General features: G+C 40.8%; 2 protein-coding genes across 2 annotated transcripts; both read right to left on the reverse strand.

Moving 5' to 3' along the window:
• Positions 1-220: 220 nt before the first annotated feature.
• LOC5504968 (ephrin type-A receptor 4) lies at positions 221-11,365 on the reverse strand. The gene is made up of 21 exons (XM_048729765.1): positions 11,303-11,365; positions 10,926-10,998; positions 10,538-10,748; positions 8,967-9,073; positions 8,427-8,491; positions 7,632-8,304; positions 7,289-7,444; positions 6,633-6,962; positions 5,985-6,193; positions 5,445-5,517; positions 4,929-5,025; positions 4,695-4,744; positions 4,363-4,503; positions 4,069-4,148; positions 3,778-3,945; positions 2,989-3,087; positions 2,773-2,892; positions 2,190-2,339; positions 1,148-1,192; positions 638-789; positions 221-465 (listed from the first exon to the last, which is right to left on the reverse strand). The coding sequence occupies exons 4-21, from the start codon at positions 9,037-9,039 to the stop codon at positions 222-224; spliced, it is 2,925 nt and encodes a 974-aa protein (XP_048585722.1). The 5' UTR covers positions 9,040-9,073; positions 10,538-10,748; positions 10,926-10,998; positions 11,303-11,365; the 3' UTR covers position 221.
• A 1,034-nt stretch (positions 11,366-12,399) lies between these two features.
• Positions 12,400-14,070, reverse strand: LOC5504971 (lactadherin). The gene is made up of 2 exons (XM_032373341.2): positions 13,699-14,070; positions 12,400-13,231 (listed from the first exon to the last, which is right to left on the reverse strand). The coding sequence occupies exons 1-2, from the start codon at positions 14,008-14,010 to the stop codon at positions 13,088-13,090; spliced, it is 456 nt and encodes a 151-aa protein (XP_032229232.2). The 5' UTR covers positions 14,011-14,070; the 3' UTR covers positions 12,400-13,087.
• Positions 14,071-14,759: the final 689 nt, after the last annotated feature.

A 14,759-nucleotide genomic window follows, 5' to 3' on the forward strand; every position in this document is an offset into this window, starting at 1 on the left:
ATTAAGCTGGCAAGCTCGCGTATCTAATCCCTGTAAAAGCTTGATTTAGATGACAAGCTCTCGTATCTGATCCCTGGAAGCGCTTGATTCAGATGGGCATCTCGTGTATCTAATCCCTGTGAAGGCCTGATTCAGATTGCCACCCGCGTATACAATCCCTGGCTTGATTCAAATGGCCAGCTCGCGTATCTAATCACTGTAAAGACTTCAGACTTTAGAATTTAGATAGCTAGCTCGCCCGTCTCAAGCTTCTGGTTTATATGTTTGATGCTTTTCCGTATCTTATTCCTGTGTCCAATCAGATTGATCCCCATCTTTAGCAGGTCGTCATCCTCAAGGTGTCGGATGTGATCGATATCCACGTAACCGCTGCCCACAAAAGCGTCCGCGTACCGTCCCATGTTTATATTCTCGAGCCATTCCTCCACGGATTTCACCATAGACATGTTGGTAGCCTCAGCACGACTGAAAGAAAAATATGTTATCAACCCCAAACAGTCTATTATTCTCAATTCTTGGCTACGACAAATAGAAACGCGTTGAGTGTTGGGTTTGAATTTGGGCTTCTGGTAAGAAGGGGTGGGGGAGGGGTACGAATGTTATCCCTGAATCACACAAAACGCTGAATTCTACATACCTTATTCGCGATCCAGTGAATTCATCGTTCATCTTGTCCGGGGACCTGATCACCTCGTCGAGCCTTCGCACGATATCAGCAAACTTGGGTCGGCTTGTCTTCTCCTTATCCCAGCAGTCAAGCATCAGATTATGAATCACTTTGGGACATTTCTATATGACAGATAGGAAATATAGACAGATAGCGACAGACAGCGAAAATCAAGAAGGACGATAAATTACTATAAGACAGTGGACAATTTGCCTCATTTTACTCATTAATGCAATGAGTCAAGAACTTCCGATGGACAGTGTAGCATGTTACCTTTCTTCTACACGCCTAGTGGCGCATAAAGTCTAAGAATCAACATGCCAGGAACAAAAGATCAACGCAGACAATGGGACAAAACATAAAGAAGTTTGTTGTTGAATTTGTTGAACTGCTTTTGTTTTTATAAAAGAGGGGGGCTTAAAGGGTTGCGAAAACCGCAAAACCTCAAAGAAACCGCACAGGATAACGATTATTTCTTACCATAGGCGCCGGAAGACGATATCCCCCCTCCACTCTGTCCATAACCTGCGGAAAGAAGTGAGACGATCAGGAGCAAACCAAAGTAGGTTGGCATTGTGGAAAGGGATGGGGGATTGTTGGAAAAATCGTGTCCTATCAAGTCTAAAGAAAAAGTCCGTAAATACAGATTTACACAGTATTTACATGCACTGTAAATATTTACAGACTATGTAAATCTTTTACAGACAACATAACTCTGAATAGTCTGTAAATTAGAATCAAGACGATGCCCAAAGAAACCTTGAAGCGGCTGGTCTGTAAATAGTCTGTAAATATATACGGCACAACTACGCTGGAAATAAAGTGTAAAAGTGCCAAGAGAACTTTTGAAATAGCCTGGAATTTGTTTGTAAATCCTACGCGATGCAGCTACATGTACTCTGGAAAAGTGCAGAATGGGGGCCCAGAGAACCCTTGAGGTTGCCTGTAAATAGTCTGAAAATAGTAAGAAAAGCTGTGCGATGCAGCTACAGCTATCCTGGAAATGGTCTGTAAATGTGCAAAAAGGGGCCCAGAGAACCCTGGAAGAAGTATATAGTCTGAAAATAGCATGTAGACCGCTGATGCAAAGATTTTTACAACGTTTGCCTTTATATTTTTTTGGCCAAATGCAGCATGTATGGCAATATACATTAATTAATTCGAACATCTCGTTCTCTATAAAAATACCTGAGAAATACACAATTTCTTCTTTTGTAGTTTCTAGATCTCATAATATAGCTTTTACTATGTAATTGTAAGAGACCCTCTAACCAATTTAGAAACAAATTTGACATTTCCAGGGTTTGTTTATGAGTCTTTAAATCCGATTTACAGACTATTTCTAATCTAGTTATCTTCATACACTGGAAAGGACACGATCTTTCCAGTTTCCTACAAAAATAACAAGCACAAGAGCAATAAAGCAAGTTTTTGATGGCCTGGAGGTATTGGGCGTGGTAAAAAAGGTTAAAAAAACGAGGTGTCTTGTGGACCAGCTTGTGTAAAAAGATAAAAGCCTAACCTGGAAGTTGTCCCAAGTCCAGTAGGGCCTCTCCCCAAAAGACATGATCTCCCACAGCAAGATCCCGTAACTCCACACGTCACTTGCCGAGCTGAACTTCCGGTATCGGATCGCTTCCGGCGCTGTCCATCGGACTGGTATCTTACCACCCTGGAAAAATGAGACAGCTTATCAGAACATTGCAATTTAAAACAACGTAGTGTCGCGAAAATAGGGATGCATGTGTAAGATATGTGCGGCATTAGTGTAACAGGGTAATACGGCAACACTGTTATTCGATTCTTTGAAACTTCGTCTTTAATATTCTTCAGGGCAGACTCAAATAGTGATATTTTGCAGAGCTTGCGACAAAAATATGCCTTAGTACTATAGCCAGAGCGGATAAGGAATACGACAAACTTTAACAACAACGCGTTCAGAAGGTTCAAGGTTCTTCAAGCCTAATCCCGAAAGTGTTCAACAGATTTTCATAATAGTTACATAATTGTTCTTCGTTAGGCTATTTATTTCGTTTGATTTATGGCTATTCCATTTTTTTGGAGGGGGGGGGGGGGGGTTGTCAGTCTAGGTAGTGTATCCTCACCTGCGTCTGGTATTCAGACTGCTCATTTTCCGGACTATCATCCAGCTCACGTGACAGCCCAAAGTCGGACACTTTGGCCGCCAGATTGTCCGAGACAAGGATATTTCTTGCAGCCAAGTCCTTAATACAAAAAAAAAACACGTTTCACCGTTATTCTTCTACTCTCAAACCACCCTTATAGCTACAAATAAGCTAAGCAGACAGCTAACAGCTCACCCTGTGAATGAAGTTCATCTCGGACAGGTACGCCATGCCCGCTGCCACGCCCCTCCCTATCTCGACCAGCTGGAGAGTGGTAAGGTGACCGTCATTAGACTGAAAAGAATAAAATAATCAAACATACGCCAACCAATTTCGAAAGCTATAATTAGGTTACCGGCGGTGTATTTCCTTGTGCGTGTCAAGCGAAACTTGATTGTACTATCAGACGTCGATTTTTTCTTTAAGGATAGGTATTTATATTAGCAAGTCATTGAAGGGTGAAACATAAAAACTGCGAGTATCTACACATTTTTTCAAAAGGCTCACAAGAAAATAGAGAGCATGTATGATGAAAAATCTCACGTGTCGCGTATCTACCAGCGTTATGATACAATGTCAAGACGACATCGATCCTCCAATAGCATTAAGTATTGCTCTGAGTGGATGATTATCAAATTACCTTGAGTTAGTTGTTCTAGTGAGCCTTATCCAGTGGCTCGGTGATGATCATTATCGGAGGGCGGGGGGAGCTGGGTAATGAGCCAACCATATAAAGAGAGTATTTTCCCCAACATCATGAGGTATTTATCTAGTGAGCCATTCCGGTAAAGATAAGACATGTGCGGGGATTGACGCATACCCTTTAACTAGCGAACCATTATAAAGAGAACATTTCACCCATTACCTTGAAATAGTTGTCTAGTGGGCCATTCTCTAGAAACTCAGTAAAGATCATTTTTGGGGAAAGTGTGAAAGTGATCCTTTTACTAGCAAATAAAGCTAAGAGGGCATTTTTCCCATTACCTTGAGGAAGTTGTCTAGAGAGCCATTCTCCAGAAACTCAGTAATAATCATCATAGGACGTGTGCGAGTGATGACGCCTTTAAGTGCGATGACGTTCGGATGGTCAAACTGTCCCATAATAGAAGCCTCGACACAGAAGTCCTCACGATTCTTATGTGATGAACCGGGCTAAAGACGAAGAACAGGTAGGACAAAATATCAATTCCCATCCCAAAAAGTGCTTTCGTAGTTTTAAAATCAGGAAATCTTCTGGATATGGTTTTGTCAATAGTGAATAGTCTTTTGAGTTACCTTAAGTATCTTAACAGCCACCTTCTCTTGTGTCTTGTCTTCATTTGTAAGAACACCTCTATACACATCCGCAAACTCACCTGAAATACATTCACAAATGACATTAACGGGTGCAGATTAACGAGGACGGAGAGTCTACGACGGCGAACACGCAAGAATTTAGCGCAAACTACCACATGGTTCCTCAAGCGCGCGAAGAAATCTCACTTGTGCGCCAAGTCATCCCTCCGAAAATGTTACGCTTGCAATTATATCACAGAAAGTGATGCTGCCCGTTCCCAACCCCTGAAATACCTCCGCCAATAATGATTTCCAGCTTAAGGTCATCCTTGATGATTTCCTTAGCAACGCTCATCAGCGCCTCCATCGGGTCACCATAGTTACTTGGGTCTATATACATCCGCTGACCACAGGTTGGTAGCACGGTTGAACCGTCTAGAAGATAAAAAAGTCCCTTAGAATTTCCTGTTGTTTTTCACAAAAAGAAATGCTCTAGTTTCATGAAAAAAGTTTGCGAGAAATCATAGTATCTCCAAGATTTTGCGAGATCTTAGTCTGAGACGAAAACTCTAAAGTTCCCAGCTAACACAACGACTAATTGGTATCAGAGATTCATGTGTACATACCCATTTCAAAACCGTGCATACTGCCGTTTGCATGTTTCGTGTACTTTTTCCTAGAAAATGTCATCACAAAGAAGCTTTTATCAGTTACCCAGATAAGACAGCAAAACATAGAGGAAAAGATTCAAGCCTTTTTGCACAGAGGAGAAAAAGGTTGGTACAAATGTAAAGAACGCTAGTTGAAACTTTCAATCCAGTAGAATAGTCGATTTATGACTAATTTAATTGTACACACACCTTCGGCGAACACTAACGACGACGAAGATGATAATGACAACTAACAATAGTGCCAGAGCTGCGCCAGCGACGGCGCCGATGACGGCCGTTGATACGCCTGAAGAAGAGGGAGAACATAGCTGAAGGGGCGACCAAACAAAACGGTGTATGGTATAGAAACTGACATGTTTGTCATGTTTGTCTTTGTAAAGTTTATGAATAGGTAATCTTGGAATCAGCATGGAAATGCTGTCGATAGGCAACAAAAAAAAAAGAGATAAAATAAAGTGAGACAATAGAAAAAAATGATGATAACGAGGAGGGTAATATCAGTAATGACTAAGGTCGTAATCTGAAGATTTTTTATCAGTATTCTATGAGGCAATATATGTGCATCTGATAGTTCAGAGCCGTAGGAGGCCTTGAATTATGACGGTACAGAAATATTAAGAAAGTATTTCGGGGGGGGGGGCAGAAGGGGTATACTGGGGTAACACGTGCCCCAATGCCCACCCCGTGCTACGGCCCTGTTGTTACCTGAGGCTTTAGACGGTTTAAAGGGGAAGGTCTCGCTGTACGGCCCAAGTCCATGGCGGGTACGAGCACGCACCTAGAATTATCCACGAGACAGATAAACGAGATAACATCGCTCAAATAATGATCATAATGATGACGATTCTGACTTAGCAAAGAAAAATGAATGGCATTTTCGAGTTTTCAATCTAGTTACCGGCTCGGCGGCAGGTGGCTAACACAGTTTGTGTGCGCCAAATTTGAACGCGTGGCTAAGAAACAAAGAAACGGGTCAAAATGTGCCATATATCCTTTTGGCTGCATAGGATAACAGATCTTCAGTTATCTTTATTTACCTTTCAAGTTTTCACTTTACGTCTTAAAACCGTTTTGTAAATCAAGGTTAAACATCATAGACGATAATGATGATGGCGCCATGAAAATGTTTTTTTGTGATGGCTGCGATAATGATAGAAGTCATTTTGAAAGCGATGACGATAATGGTGCTGATGATGATAATGATGACAATGATGATATGACAACATTTATAATACGATTATATACCTTGAACTCGTATTCTTTCTTTGCCTTGACTTCCACTATCGCCTCGGTAGTGTTTGTCTTGACAGACTGTGCATCATCTACCTCACCGGCCACGTGGTACGTCAACTCGTATGACGTTATAATGCCATTTGGCTCTTCAAGTTTCCATTGCACAAAAACCTCAGTAGGACTGCGCTCGGTTATACTTACTATCTCTGGCTTACCCGGAACTGAAGATTGAAAATACCACGTTTTTTAAAGAAATATTTGAATCACCCAAAAACTGTATCTAGATACAGTCAATTTGCAAGACATGTAAGCAACATGCTTCGTGAGAAACAGAAAAACATGGCTTGTGATGAGTAATGTGTCCCACAGGCTATACACTAGGCCCCTCTTATTAGAGTGGTTTCAATTAATCTGTGAAACATTAACTATTAGTTGGTTTGTAACAGTGCGTTATATACAAAAAAAAAAAAAAAAAAAAAAATAGAGAACACAATATTTTACTTACTATATATGTAAAAGTTTAGTATACCACTAACTGTTTCACGGATTAATTGAAACCACTCTATTTTTTGCTTCTTTCAGTACCAACATAATTGTGTTCTGCTTGAACAAATAAGAAGGAAAATGTTCAATTAACTAAAATAGATAAACTGATCTTACCCGCGTCACGTGTTCGTATGACCAGCTTGGCAAACTCGGCCTCTTGACCTCCCCTCTCGGCTTGATTACTGACTCCGTTACGCGCATAAACTCTGAACATATAGTACGTAAAGGCAGACAGACCGCTGACCCGCGCCGACGTCCTGTGCTGTGTAACCGTGCCTCCACAGGCCTTTACGCACACCGTACCGTTACCATTACACGTGAAGCATTCAACCAGGTAGAACACGTCAGACCGACCGCCCGTGTTATTTGGGTGTGACCAGGATAGAGTTACCACGGAGTCGTTCAAGAAATTTGTATCAAGGCTCGTAGGAGCTGAAGGTGGTCCTGGAGCCAAAGCATGAAATTCATTTATAAAGACTCGCCAAGCGTTGAGGAAGGCTTAATGTAATCCTTGTTTGCTCCGTTTTGATGCTTTTCATTTAACATTCAAATGCAAAGGTAAATTCAAAAACACAAATCGTTTATATTCGATGCTATTTCCCAGTACGTATGAACGTTTTTCGCAGAATCCCTCCCAAATAGAGCTAAATAAGAATTTCATAAATATATATTTTCCCGATACAATTTTCTTCAAGGCATATGCGCACCGTATCCCCACCCTAGAGCACTAAATATAGGAGACTCCATGGCTTCGTTCACTCAGCGGTTACCTGTACACGTCTTGTTAATGGACTCGCCAGACTTCCTGTAGAAACCGCTGACACAGGTACAGTTTGTACTTCCAGTTTCAATAGCAACACTGTTGTTAGGGCAACCGGTACAACCAAGATCACCAGCAATGGCTTTGTAAGTTCCAACTTGACACGCTGTAAATGAGGAAGGCAGCCATCATTTTTTTCACTTTGAAGTCTGGCAAGTATTTTTTTTGCCGACAGATAATTGTGTAGCACAAAATATCACATTACAGTATCACCTTGAGATGTAACCAATTTAAAGAAATATATCAAGGAAAGGGGGGAAGCAGAAGGAGGGGGTGGGGGTGGGGGGTCTTACCTTGGCATTCAGCCCCGCCTCCGCCTGTGGTTGTGTTTTGATGTCCTGCGTCACATTGACATTCCCCGCTAAACAGCCCAGAACTCCACTCCCCGTCTGATTGACAGTAACCATAGAGATCCCCCGCCCCTGACACTTGCTTGGAGTTTGGTGCGCATGCTCCACTTACTTTTATAGAATTGTTAGCAGGTGCTACAGTCGCACCGAGTTGTACCAGTGAACTTGGTAGCGCCATATCCGCGCATCGAAAATATTCTACTAAAATGCTCTGCACCGCAAGACATCCGCCTTTGTAATGAAGGGAAAGATAGACGTACGGTTTGCTGTTTTCTAGAATAAGCGATAATGTCTGCACATTTTGTGTCTTATTCCCAAGACTGGAAAGTTTCGTCGCGTTCAGCGTCCCTATCTTGCTGTATGTCCCCGATGGGCTGTTGTTCGGGTCAGGGACTGGTCCCGAGTACTGAGTCTCAGACTGATGCGCGTAGACGTCAAAGTCATGTCTACAGTACAATCCATCAGAAAGCGAGGAGCAGTCCCTGGCAGAGAATGTTGCCGTGAGCTCGATTCTAGTGGCGGGTCCAGTGTTGATGACGTCACTTCTCACCCACTCGTTCGGTTGCGACGATGAAGTGTCACAAAGAGTAAGCTCGGTACTACTCAAATACCAGGACTAAAAACAAAAACGAAACAATAAACGAAAATCATAGAAATGCATTTCTCTAGTTATAATTTATAATCTCAGCTAGAATGAAACATATTTTGGTTTTATTTGCCGCGGACCATTGTACTTACACTGCTTCCACTGGATGTCCATCGTTCCCACCACGGCTTACCATCCATGAAATTCGCCAAAGGGACTAAAAATGATGTTCATAAAAATCACAAGGCCGGCTTTCAGCGTAACGACAAACAGAAGAACAAAAATTTTAGTTCCAATATTTAATTGACCATCATTGCCTCTAGGGGCATTGGGAGTGAAGCACCATTTTTTAAAACATCCCAGTTAGCTTCTAAATTCTAGCTCAAACTCGTATAATTTAGTGGTTGAGAACTAAGGGGGAGGGAGAAGTGCGAGATAACAGGGAGGGAATGGGGGTGGGGTGGAGCGGCGGCGGGGGGTGGGGGCACTATTTTGTCTCTATTGGTGTTATGCCCTGCATGAGGCTATTAAGGTTATATTTGATTTGCGCAAGCAAAATATCCAGTTCTCTCGACTAGTCCTATAACTTACATTAGTAATAAAGTTATTTATTGAAACGGGGTATTTCCCCACCCTTATTTCTATTTCTCATTTCAAAGATTCGCTATGCTAAACCAGTCTATCCAGCTTACCACGTTCAGTTTGTACCAGTCCTTCGTAGTCTAGTAAAATACACAGGACGACCGTCCATAATGTTGCAAGCATGTTGTCCCTCTACTGGCATGACGCGAAAACGAGGCTGAGGACAAAAACATTGAATCATGCAAATAACAATAACCTACCAAAACATGTGAACCAATTTCAAATTAGGTTACTAATATTTCTCGTAGCCTGCTTTGCCGGTAATATATGGAAATGTATCGGTTATTAAAAACTTTGAAGGTACTCAAATGCACATACAGTAATTGCTCGAATAAGCGCGTCGCCTAAGAGTAAAAATATGATAATAAGGCTCTCCCCCGTAAAAGAGCCTCGCCTAGGAGTGAAAATATGATAATGAGGCTCTCCCCCCGGAAAAGCGCCTCGCCTAAGCGTGTTGCACTCAATAGACTCTGTTGACGAGGGGGAATGTAAGTAAAAAGGGTAGTTGAGTTAACTGCACACATAACAATACACAACATTTTATCATTGAATTGCTGCTATAGTTCTGGGAGGATTTGTACTCTTTTCCTCTAGAAATGAAACGGATTTTGTGATATAGACCTATCGTCTGTAACAGCGCCTATCCAAAAGTAAGCGCCTCGCCTGGGACATTTGAGCAATTACAGTAAATGATAACAGTACAACAGGTTAAAAAACTTAATGTTTACAAGTGCATTTTATCGTTTAATAATCATTTACTTGATACCCATAAGGCAGCGCTCGCTATGAATGATATTTCGATGCCGCATTATTTCAAATTTGTATAAAATAGCTCAATATTAAAATAAATAAATATTTAAAACAAAACAAACAAGATTTTTCTCCCTCGATACGTTAAATGGTTTCCCTTAATTTTGGAGAGGGCGTGGCGTTACAGTAATTGCAATCTCGCCAAGACATGTGACTCAGTATTTGTCACGCAACGCTAGTCTTTCTGAAGTACACAGTTCGTACATAAAAGAACTACAAGTGCAATAGGGTTAGCTCAAGGGTGGTTGCCTCATAGACATGACTATATGTGTATTGAACGCTGAAAAATAATCCTAAATATAAATGCTGCTATGATTCTGAAATAAAATAACCGTTTGCTGCAAATAGGTTCAATTCAAATTATAAAGCGGTAACAGCATGAAATCATAGTTTGTCATTTCAACGATAAAATACAAAACAAAACAAAATACCCAGGACCAGAGGACATGCACGATAACGAGCATAAAATGGAACTGTGCATATAAGCAATGAGATAATATCCAGATAAACCTTTTTGGCAAGCTTGGACCCGCTTTAAATAATCGAGTCACACACGGAATCCATAGCTAACTCAAAATCCATTATAACACAGCCAGAAAGTGAAACTCAAACATAGAATACACTACATCGAAAGGTTAAATACTTCATCATGCATAAGTATTTAGAAATAATAAACTAAGCTTCATTCAAATACGAGAATAAATAATTCCAAAAGTAGTGTGATTGTTGCTGTACTACCCGAATTAACCGCTGCAGAGAACCCGGAAATTAGCGAAGTTTTCAGATTCAGCACACGGGAAATAATACTTACAATCATGAATTCATGTTAAGCTCCTCCACTCCGCAATCCAAAGAAACAAGCGAATAAAAAGTCAGTCCACAGCGACGATGAATACCGGATGAACACCGAGGTGTATTATCAAAAGACGAAACAGCGGTGTCTTCTACGCTTGAATGGCTAACAGTTGATGACGTGATGTCTTTGTCACGCTCGGTACTTAACGTAAGGTCAAGATAACCTTCTAGATTCATGAAAAAAGTACAACTTTAGCATACATCTGGGAGGTTATGTATCTTCATGTATTAGAAATTAAAGGCTTCTACCTCGTTTTACTCTCCGGCAAAGAACCATTGGCGAGCTCGTGTCAGCACCAAACATATTCCGAAAGAAAGGAAATAATGATAATGATAATACCCACCTTCAACAACGCATCAACGTTGCCACTAAATATTCCCAACAAAGGCGACAAACCCCAGCTTTCAGCTTTTACTCTGTTAATACGAGTAGAAATAATAACTATAATAATAAGGTACTTTTAATTGGTTATGATTGGCATTCGGACTTTAAATAAGTTAAAATAACTTTCAAAGTTTTCAGAAGAAAGATTTTCTGTCATCATCTAGGATTCGCGCGGGGTGGTAATCCGCCATGAATTACAGATAATGGCTTTTTAGAAGCTAGTCCTTGCGCAATTCGTAGAAAATCCGGCCTCCATCTTTGTTGTCCGCATTTTAATATACGGCTACGTTCACATCGCTTTTATCTCTTTTCTGTAAGACGCATTGTAAGACTAACCTGTGAATAGCTATGATCCTGTTCAGTCTGTTTAATTACGACAGTACGCGCGGAGTAATCTTCCAAATGCGATCTGATAATGCGTATTCCAAATGGTCTTTGTTCTAGATTAGCAATCTGATCTTTCAGCCTTAATTCTGCCGCAATTTCGTTTTTTTTTTACACAACATTAATTATAGCACAGATCCCGGTTACAGAAAGGGAAACGTGTCAGTCTTATTTCAGTTTTATTCAGCTTAAACGGCCTCAGTCTAAAACTTTGTAAAAATTGACAGAGTTTTTAAGAAAATATTTCAGAATCCGCTTTCCTGTGGCCTACCGTACCATGGACAGAGACGTATATCCCGGGATACCTGTGGTTTCTATGGTGATGTCATCAAAGATGGATGTAAGACTTCGTCGTGCGAGAAAGGCACTGGGCGCTTCAACAGGGCCGTAGCAGGGGATGGGGAACTGGGGGCATGCCCCCCCCCCCCCGTCACACAATATTTTTAAATTATAAGGTAATGACCAGTAAAGTCGGGGCGTGGTTGCGCCCCCAAATATTTTTGTAATTGTGCCTCCTTCCCCAATTTCGAGGCCTGCTACCGCACTGTTCAAATAGACAAATCTGCATACTGACAAAAAAGATATTGAACACAAAATATGCAATATGATCTCAGTTTATCTTGGTAGCGCCCCAGTTATACAGAAAAAGAGGCCTCTGCTAGCAGGGATATTTCAGTTTATCCAGGATGCCTAAAACCAACAAAAATAACATGCTGTGAACGCTGCTCGATAGCAGTTCATTGTTTAAAAAACTGTTCGATTACGGTTCCAGTGGCCGATACAGGGGGAGGGGTGTGAATTGGGTGGATATCCACCCCCCTTTTTTGACTAAAAAATAACTTTGTTCGTATTAGATCTATTAGAGACTGTAGAGTATTAGATCTACGTGACCCTACCCTTTGCAATACATACAAAGGACACTATCCGTGGAGAATATGTTTGATATGAATTTATCAGGTTGCCCCAAAGCAGAAAAGTGCTGTGCATACGACTGTTTTATTACAGTCCAGTTTATTCATGTTGCTCAAAAGTGCTCGGTTAAGCAGTTCGGTGTTTTTACTGTTTATTCATTCTTCATTATCACATTTTTATTATCACAATAATAAATTTTTTTAAATCAAAATCAAATCTAGACCATCAACACAAGCATCAACACAATAAATGTTTAAAGAATAATATTCAAAGAAGGTAATGTCATTATAAAAAAAGATGAGAACTCAGGTATAAACAAACTTGTGCTTGGATAAAATTGTTCTAAAATTCGATTACAATTGTTTGGATGTATGCATCAATGGCAATGCCAATGATCCTAATAATAATAATGATAATAATAATTATATATATAAAGAGGAGGCCTTATTACCACTTGGGTGACTTTTATGAGGGTCCTCATTATTATACTTACAAGTAATAAATACAATGCATAAAATTAGAAAATGAAAGTAGAATGAAATTAATTAAAAAATGGAATTGGAATATATTATTTATAGAATATTATTATGGATTATTATGGAAGATCATTTACGAGCTTTCATTCGAGTTCGAGATTCTTTAATTTCAAAATCATTACCTATCGTGAGGTTTTCTCCAAAAGTTCAAAAAGCATATTCGCCATTCTCGTGAAATTGAAACCATTAATTCAAGGAAGTCGATTCAAAATTGAGCTCGAAACTTTACAACCTATAACTTTCTGGCAAACAATGGGCCCTGGTCGTCCGGTCGATGCTGGTCCATCGGTCAGTTATCACACCCATAGAGCTCCACTCTCATCGAGATATGACCTTCCCACGCCTTGACAACAAATCGGACATATCTCGTTCGGACAGGCTCTGGAAAATAGTTGGACACCACAGTATTTCGATCCGTGTTTCCCTGGAACTCCTAAAAAAAGAAAGTACACTATGACTTAAACAGAGGCCCCGGTCTAAACGAATTCTCAACCAAAAACTATTTTTTTGGTCATAGTTCTCTTCGAGACAGATGCAATCGAAAGGCAGGATACAATACTCTAGGAAGCACATAACCGACAAAGCAGAGCTTTTATCAGTTTTCTCCAGCTTATGTTATGGACAAGTGTTATGATAATGGATTCTGAGACTTGTCTTTATTTGACTCGAACAGTACGAACGAAGCTCAGTGTTATGTTATGCAGTATCTCTCCTGCACTATTCAATGTTATGCAGTATCCTTCCTTCCAGAAAGATGAATGGTAGCAAATTACATCTCCGTCTTTACTAACGATTAACATTGTTAACATGAACAAACATTCTTAACATTAACATTAACGATACTTAAGTACGAAACTTAGGTATCGTAACCTCTTAAGGTGTGAAGTACGTCGTGGTCACCTTAATGGCCCCTCCTTCTGAGCAGAATGACCACGTAGCTTGATCCAGACTGTGTCGTATCGCATAGCTCTTCACCCACTGATAAAAATTATGATTATTCGGTCTCCCCTGAGTGGCAACTTTGGTGATGGTCTTCTCTGAGCCAAGGTCGACTTGTAGCCACTCATCAATGGTACTGGTTTGAGCTGACCAGGACCCAGTACTGCCGCCATTGATCATTTGATTGTTAAGGCGTGCTTGCCACGGCGTATGGTTAGGTCCAAAGGAAGAGGAGGAGGTGATTTGGGAATTAAGGATACGTTCATTCTCCATTCCTAACGCGAACGCACAATCTATGTAAAATAAAATGAAAATAAAAAAAACAAGTGTTTTCCGGTTCTAATCGCTGTGAAGGCTTGATTCAGATTGCAAGCTCTCGTATCTTATCGCTGTGAAGGCTTGATTCAGATTGCAAGCTCTCGTATCTTATCGCTGTGAAGGATTGATTCAGATGGCAAGCTCGCGTATTTAATCATTTTGTGAAGGCTTGTTTTAGATGGGCATCTCGCGTATCTACTCCCTCTGTAGGCTTGATCTAGATAGCCATCTCGCGTATCTAATCGCTGAGTAGGCTTGATATTCAGATGCCAAGCTCGCTTATCTAATCGCTGTGTAGGATTGATATTCAGATGGCAAGCTCGCGTATCTTATCGCTGTGAAGGCTTGATTCAGATGGCAAGCTCGCGTATCTAATCGCTGTGAAGGCTTGAGCTGGATGGCAAGTTCGCGTATCTAATCGCTGTGAAGGCTTGATTCAGATTGGCACCTCGCGTATCTAATCGCTGTGAAGGCTTGATTCAGATGGGCACCTCGCGTAACTATCTAATCCCTGTAAAGATTTGATTCAGATGCAAAGCTCGCGTATCTAATCATATTGTGAAGGGTTGTTTTAGATGGGCATCTCGCGTATCTAATCCCTGTGTAGGCTTGATGTTCAGATGGCAAGCTCGCGTATCTAATCCCTGGAAGCGCTTTTATTCAGATGGGCATCTCGCGTATCTAATCCTTTTGTAGGCTTGATA

Source organism: Nematostella vectensis, chromosome 7 (assembly GCF_932526225.1).
Source record: "Nematostella vectensis chromosome 7, jaNemVect1.1, whole genome shotgun sequence".
NCBI lineage: Eukaryota > Metazoa > Cnidaria > Anthozoa > Actiniaria > Edwardsiidae > Nematostella > Nematostella vectensis.

Coding starts and splice junctions, on each gene's coding strand:
- LOC5504968 (XM_048729765.1), bottom strand. CDS start 9,039: ATGCTTGCAACATTATGGACGGTCGTCCTGTGTATTTTACTAGACTAC. Junction 4,745..4,928: donor GTCGTTAGTGTTCGCCGAAG/GTGTGTGTACAA, acceptor GACATTTTCTAG/GAAAAAGTACACGAAACATG. Junction 4,504..4,694: donor TATGCACGGTTTTGAAATGG/GTATGTACACAT, acceptor TTTATCTTCTAG/ACGGTTCAACCGTGCTACCA.
- LOC5504971 (XM_032373341.2), bottom strand. CDS start 14,010: ATGGAGAATGAACGTATCCTTAATTCCCAAATCACCTCCTCCTCTTCC. Junction 13,232..13,698: donor CAGAAGGAGGGGCCATTAAG/GTGACCACGACG, acceptor TTCTTTTTTTAG/GAGTTCCAGGGAAACACGGA.